The 7494-nt window shown below is 52.0% G+C and overlaps 1 protein-coding gene across 1 annotated transcript; it reads right to left on the reverse strand.

Moving 5' to 3' along the window:
* Positions 1-2464: 2464 nt before the first annotated feature.
* Positions 2465-3912, reverse strand: M421DRAFT_418731 (lytic polysaccharide monooxygenase). The gene is made up of 2 exons (XM_033591887.1): positions 3166-3912; positions 2465-3114 (listed from the first exon to the last, which is right to left on the reverse strand). Exons 1-2 carry the CDS (start codon positions 3763-3765, stop codon positions 2677-2679), a joined length of 1038 nt encoding a protein of 345 aa, XP_033450658.1. The 5' UTR covers positions 3766-3912; the 3' UTR covers positions 2465-2676.
* Between the last annotated feature and the right edge of the window lie 3582 nt (positions 3913-7494).

The following is a 7494-nucleotide window of genomic DNA, read 5'->3' on the forward strand; positions in this document are numbered from 1 at the left end:
GACATGGGAGTACTACTCGACGAGGATCTGTCTATCAGACCTGTTGACGCCGTCGACGATGGACTTGGTCGAAAAAGAACCGGAAAGGTCGTCAGATGGAGCATTGCTAGCTCGAAATCGATACCAGTCTCGGTCGATGGCATGACGGCCCGTGCCAAAGCATGCTCGGATACCTGGTTCGAGCCGCCTATCTTGACCCCGGCTTTGACGCACACGCCCGACTCGACAAGCCTGCCATCAATCATGCTACGCAACATGCAGCAATGCCATGCCCTCTTTCGCCATCCTCACCTACCACTACCGTCGGCTCATCGAACAGTGCCGCTGACTAGGCCACAACTAGCAGTCCTCGCAACGAGCTTGCATCGCGCTCGTACACCTCAGACCCGCCACAGCTAAGGGGGTGGGAGTTGCTCTCAGTAATCCAGGCAGAGCCTCAGAACACCAACTTTACTCTCGGCCGAGTTCACCGACGGACACACCTGTAACCAAACACGACCATAAATGGCCTCTACCATCCCAATCTCGCTCAGACTCAGGTCACCCTCGCTGTATTAAGGATCTACAGACTCGAAGAGCGCAACATTTCGGAGCTGATGTGCCGCTGTCCAAACAGTTCAGACAGAGAATAGTAAAGGCGCCCGAAGAGGAGGTGAGCCAAGTACGAGAACATCATTACAGTACGTCACGTCCGGCCAGTACATCACATCACGCCAACTCATCATATCAAGATCGTGTGAGACGTGATAACGAGCAGCCTGGATAGGTCAAGAAGCGTAAACTGTATCGCCCTGAGATCGGCGGCGGCTTCCGGGATGGTACACCCTCACAAAAACAGCCTCCACTGAGGAAAACTGGGGCATCGTCGGAGCAGAATGGGCAGTCACAGATAACCGATGATAACGACCGCAACAAGTGTGTATCCGAGCCATTTGAGTAGAAGACTGAGCTCTGGCTGCCAGAGACTGAGGTTAGACAAACGAAGGTAGGAATGTCAAATTCGATGGGTTCTCATCAAACAGGTCTCACAAGTATTTCAACATGGGAAAGATCCAATTCAATGCCTCGATCAATGGTCACAACACTCTACCTCTGGAATGTCAGACTGACAAGACGCCTGTTTTAAAGCTGCCAATTCTCAATAAAGGATTCGCAAAGAATATTCTCGGTGATTCACGACTCATATGGTTATCACCGGCTTTGCCTGACAATGAGGGCTTGTTTCCAATATCTGCATCGTTTCGCGTTCGTCGCAACGGGTCCCTGGACTCCGCGTCTCCAAATGCTCATCAGGAGATATCCGACGCAGAATGGCTGCAGAGGGCCGTTAGTGACGAAGATCCGGATGAACTCCATCTATGATGGGGTCCGGATGAGCCAGATCCCTTCGCTATACCAAGTATGACTGGCACATTTGCTCACAACGACTCCCAAGTCTGTTTGCAATATTTCCAGCCGATATCAAGCAAAAATTCCCGCCTTCAATGGATATGCTCAATGCTACGGATATGGCACCGATACCTTCGATCTCTGGCGAAGCATGCTACTTTCGTCATCCATAAACCGTGTCACAAGTGTTTTCCGGGCGGGGCCGGAACGCAGCTTTGAGTATTGTGAGTACTGCAATGTTATAGCGTACAAACTTGGTAATCCGTGTCTTTCTCGAATCAAATCTGTGCTGCTCCTTTCTTGCAGACATTGAGTATGTCACTCGTGCAGAACGATGCACTACGACATGAAGGACAAATCTGACTCTCGCATGACTTGTCCGCTTTGCGACAGTCTCGCCGGTTGTTTCGAAGTTGCAGATACTTTACAAAAGGCCCTGCCAGTGTTTGTGGAAGACCTGCTACATGAGACTCGAAAGCTGCCTCCAGAGTACTTTTCCGATCAGCCGATCATGGTCGATAACCAGGACATAATTGTTACGATAGGCAGTGTGTACGAAATAGTCGCTCGAGAAATCGGGTCCAAAACGCAACTTGGGATCACGGGTCTGCCTGTACGCCCACTTTACTTGTCACTCGACAAATACCTCCAGAGCTAACAGACTAATGATGCTACTACCCCCGAGTAGCTCAGAACAGCTCTGTTGAACTGCATCAATTTGATTGCAGTTGATGAGCTGAAACAATATCATGGATCTACTTATATTAAGAGGCTGGTCAGATACCAGAAAAAGAGCTAGCATTATGGATGGCAAAAATTAGTGGCTGCTTTTAAAAGGAATGATGCCTGTACTACACAGATGAGCTTCGTTGTGCGAGCCTGGAAGTCTATTGTCTTATAGGTCGTCGGGGTTCCTTACTTTGAGATGGGAGCAAAGGCTAAGCTTTCTGCTGGGTTCACACAGTTTGTAGGGCGCAGCTTAATGCAAGTCAGAACAGCGCGATCAGGGACCATGTTAGCGGCGGGCAACTCACGGTTGCGAATGTCAGTATGGTCAGTGTGTAGCTATTAAATAAAACGATCGGTCACGGTGAAACATGCGTATAAAAGAGGTTTTGGACAGAGTCAATTCTAGTCCCCAAAAGGCGCTATGCTACAAAAGGTGTAAGAGCTATACACAGAGAAAGAAAGACGTGACCATCGTACGACGACACAGTATACTCTCCAAAAAGACCTCGAAGAAGCATCAATAATGCCCGCCCCCACCTAGACGTCTAAAGGAAACATCTAGAAGAAGAGAGCGCGGGCATGGCGGCGAGCCTTCGTGTTACTGGACGAGCCCGCAGTCTGCTCGAGCCAGGCAATGAAAGTCTCGATGGTGAAGGTCTTGGGGAGCTCAGCGCCGCTGGAAGGAGCGGGTGCGGAGCTGGAAGTAGGGGTAGCCTCAGCAGCGACGGAAGTAGCAGCAGGAGCAGAGGCAACAGCGGAAGATGCAGGAGCAGTGGGGGTAGCAGTGACAGTAGGGGCCGCGCTGGAGGTGCCGTTGCTAGGTGTGGTAGGGGCGGGGGAGGAACCTGAGCCGGATCCGCCGGTCCACAGAGCAGGGCCGGGGATGTTGTAGTCGATGGTGGCGGCGTACGGGTTGAAAACAATGCCGTCCTCCGTAGCAGTGTAGAGGCTGGTACCAACAACACCCTCGGGGGTGTCAGTTCCGGAGCCGGTAACCTAGTGAATGTTAGTCTGGTTCGTGGGAAAGGCTGCAGTGGAGTAAAATACCTCAATGTTCACGCACTGGGGGTAGGCCTGGGCGCCATTGACGTCGCTAGCACCGTGGAGAGCAATGATCTCGTGGCGGAAGACGTACTTGCCAGCGGCAAGAGACGCAGGGACGGTGACGGGCCATGTGTTGTTCTGGCCGATCATCTTGATGGCAGCCCACTGGCCATCGGCGTAACCGTCAGCCTGGATCTTGGTCCACTTGAGCGAGGTCTTGTCGACGGCAGTGACATCGCCAGTGTAAGGGGCGACATAGGTGATGACGGGACCCATGTGGGACTCGGGCCAGGTAGTCCAGTGGAACTCGACTGTGCCGCCGGCAGCGACCTTGGCCATGGTGTCGCTGGAGAGCTTGGGGGAACCCGCCTTGTGGCAGATGACGTCGGCCTCGCCGAAGGAGTTGGGCTCGATGAAGCCGTTGTCGAGGTTCTCGGCGTACCAACCAATGTGCTCAGCGGGGGTCTGGCCGTTCTGGCTGGAATAGTAGTAGTCGAGGAGGAAACCCTGCTCGAACTTGCCATCGATGGTGACACCGTTGACAGTGCCGTGGGCAAGGGCGCCAACGGCGAAGGCGGCGAGGGTAGCGATCTTGGAAAGCATGTTGATGGATTGGTTTGGGGTCTTCGAAAAGGAGTTTGAGAGTTTTGTGAAGGTTGTCGTTGCAAACGATGGTGAGTTCTGAAAAGAATGTGGAGCCGACTAGCGGACTTGGAATGAATGAATGAAGGTGGGAAGAGAAGTACTGAACTGTAGCGATGAGGTTCAAAATGGGGGTACCTTTTCGTCCTTATATTCAAGCCGCACTCACTCCCAAGCTGTCTAAGATGAGAGCCCAGTACACAACGATTCGTGCCGCGCGCAAGCGGCGTTCACCTACTGCGCGATCCCTGAAGCTCCATCCTACAATCCCACTTTGACGTAGACAAGCGACATTAAGGATCCGAGAGTGTCCCGTGTCTGCAGGCTGGGCGTCAAAACGAAACCTCGGAATGTGCTCGTGGAGTATGACAAGCAATACCCTGCACGGTACGGTAGCTACGCCACGTTCCCGGCAGAAGAGACTCACATGGCAGGCATGATGTGGTTCGATCTCGTTAGCGAGTGTATGAAACATGCATGTCAAAGCCCCTTCTTAATCTTTCAGCGGCACGTCGAAGTAGCCAAGACGGTATTTGTTTCCGCCAAATACATTGCCAAGGGCGCGCCACGTTACGTAGGGCGGCTGTTATACGTCGAGTTTCGATCGTGCTGTGTTGGTTTGGATGAGGTGATGAACGGACAAAGTGTTTCTTGATGCGTTAATGTTGATGAGTCATTGTCCATCCGCAAGCCACAGTCTTCAACACCGAGACGGGAGGCATGGGAACGCCAGTCCGAAAGCCACGTTCTGCTGACCTGCGTGTTCCTTTGATGTTGCCGCCCCGCAACCTGGTCTTGGTTGTCGATTCAGTGCTTGTCAGAGTCAAGATCTCGAATCGCCTGTGCAACGGTAATGCACGCAAGCGAGGCTAGGCTGAGTGGGTCCGCGGCAAAGGAACACTAACTTTGCTCTAGCCAGGGATAACTGCCAGTTTCATACATGAAACAAGCAATCTTCCTCCAATAGCGCGCGGGCAAACATCTCCATGTAGTCTGGCTTGCATGATGGAGTCTGATGTAAATATTGGAAGGACGGGTATGCGGAGGTCCAAGGCATGGCAACGGACGTCGGCCTCCGAGAGATAAGTGTCGGTGGCTTTCTCTCGACAAATATTGACAACGACGCCGTCGAAGCATACTCCCCCATACAGATGGTGCCTTAATGCGCTTCGTTTGGCCTGGTTTGTTTTGTCGCGCCGAGTATCTCGAAACCCTCCCACCGAAGCACAGCCAATTGCTACCATGTCGAGCAATTCGCAGTACATCGTCAGACAGGGAGGAGATGGTCGTTCGGAGCGTAGAATCAGAGAAGGGATGTCTGAATCCGAGAGCGAAAGAACGGAGGAGATGGATATAACTCGCGGTTTGACTCACGATTTGCAACACTCACTTCTTGGGAATGCCTAAGTTGACTTGCATCGAAGAGGGGAGTTGTGCTCGTCTTATATTCTTTCTTTGTGTGATTGTACGATCCGCACGTCTGCGTATCCGTCCGCTATCCGTCTTCGTCCATCGCAGGCGAAATTAGCCGCTGTCCAAATCGTGCTCAAAAGGCCGCATGTCGATACTACACTGTTCACGAGATACGATCCTCTGCCGCATCGCTGCTCCTTCGCTGAGGATGCAGATGCAACGATAGCGCCGTCCACACTACAACACCCGGAAGGATGTGAAGGGGTGCCTGGAAGAGTGGGCGTACGGTGTACACATTAGACACTGTACACTACAGTGCGAGCCTTCATCCATTGCCTCGCGGTCGATGAAGAGTTGTCACCAATAGATTCGGACGATAGTTGGAGCTCAGCACAACCGACAGCTACAAGGCGCGGTACAGTGTACGTGCTGACAGAGAACTGATCTCAGCGAGACATGACGCAGGCATTGGGACTGCAAACAAGTGACATGAGAACTTAGTCATGTCTCGAACGCCGTGGGCCAGTGCTGTGCTCGCAGATTGTTTTTGTCAGTGAGTGGTTTCTTTTCGGTATGTTTTCGCATGCTCTCATTCTTTATCCACATCAGACCCAGCAATGATCGAAGACACGGCTGGGAGGGGGGGGAGGGGTCAATTTTGCAATCGCAGAGCTCAAGTCACACCTCGTTCGATTACAATTTCCATCACGTCTGGTCTCTCTTGATCTCGATGCTGCCAACGTGACCGCAGCTGAGTTCTGACCACCCCATTACAAGCTCTGGAACGGGAGATATTGCGCTGCACGAACAGCAGCATGTCTGCAGGAAAGTTCGTTCGACCGCCAATAACACTCGGTAGCGTTGTACCAGGCCGTTGAGAGTGAAAAGGTTAACGTAAACCCCCAGCACCCGGGCCAACCCAGCACCCGGGCCATTTCTTGCCAAGACCACAACTATTAATATTAACACGTAATGCCTTACTAACAAGATGCGCAATTATCTAAACAAGAGGGTAGAATTAATCTTGCCCTTTCTACTTTCTAATTACATAAATTTAAAAGCCTCTAAAGCGCTGCTTAGGCATTTAACGTACTGCGTACAACCTTAAGTGCTAGGTATAGAGGCAGACTCTATATTAACAATAGACGTAACGCACAACATAAGCTCACGCGCACTGAAGAGCAAACGATCGTACAATACATTCTTGACCTCAATTCGCGAGGATTCGCGCCCCAGCTGTGCGAGGTGGCAGATATGGCCGACAAACTGTTGGGTGTACGCGGTGGGCAGCCTGTTGGCAAGCACTAGGCTGAGCGCTTCGTGACGCGTTCAGCTACGCTCAAGATGGCCTTCAATCGAGCCAAAGATAGGCAGAGGATGCTGCAGGAGGATCCAGAGACAATCAGCGCGTGGTTTAAGCTAGTAGAGGACACAAAAGCTAAATACAGCGTACACAACCACAACGTGCACAACTTTAACAAGACTAGCTTCTAGATAGGTGTTATTGGCTTAATAAAGGTTGTCACAGGCGCAGAGAGACGTAATCGACCTCAGCTTGTTCAGCCAGGTGATCGCGAGTGGGTAACAGTCATCCAGAGCGTCTGCGCTGCTGGATCTTGTACCCTGCCTTTCATCATCTACAAAGGACGCGTTCACATCTCTGCCTGGTACGAGGAGGCAGATATACCACGCAATTGGAAGCTCTCCGTCTCCGAGAGCGGCTGGACGAACAACGCGCTCGGCCTTGAGTGGCTGAAGCACTTCGACGCGCATACAAAGGCGAGCCAGGTGGGGGCGTACAGGCTGCTCATTTTGGACGGCCATGAGAGCCACCTCAACCAGGATTTTAAGGACTACTGCCTTAAAAACATGATCCTTACCCTCTGCATGCCACCTCACTCATCGCACATCCTCCAGCCGCTTGATGTAGTCTGCTTCTCGCTGTTAAAGCGCAAGTACTCTCAGCGCGTACGAGACACTACCGCACGACAACTCCTAATTAGCACACAACAAAAATGGTGGTCAGACAAGAGGAGAACACTCTCTAAGTGGTACAAAGGCTGGAAGCTAGACTACGCACCACGCAGGAGTTCAGCCGAACTAGACCTGCCAAGAGCTATCCTAGCCAAGCTCCTCTCTATCCGATCTAGGCACGGAGACTTTGCCTGGTACCATCAATGGCTTAACCACACTAACGCAAAGCTCACCTGCTCGTGTGGGTGCGACAAGACGCCAGAGCACCTTGTACTCTGCCGTAAGACTCTAGGGTCTTTTATC

The sequence above is a fragment of the Didymella exigua genome, assembly GCF_010094145.1.
Source record: "Didymella exigua CBS 183.55 unplaced genomic scaffold M421scaffold_8, whole genome shotgun sequence".
In the NCBI taxonomy this organism is placed as follows: domain Eukaryota; kingdom Fungi; phylum Ascomycota; class Dothideomycetes; order Pleosporales; family Didymellaceae; genus Didymella; species Didymella exigua.

What these genes read in the sequence shown, in the direction of transcription:
- M421DRAFT_418731 (XM_033591887.1), bottom strand. Translation starts at nt 3,765, where the DNA reads ATGCTTTCCAAGATCGCTACCCTCGCCGCCTTCGCCGTTGGCGCCCTT. An exon ending in CCCAGTGCGTGAACATTGAG is followed by an intron (nt 3,115 to 3,165) that starts GTATTTTACTCC and finishes AACATTCACTAG; the next exon opens with GTTACCGGCTCCGGAACTGA.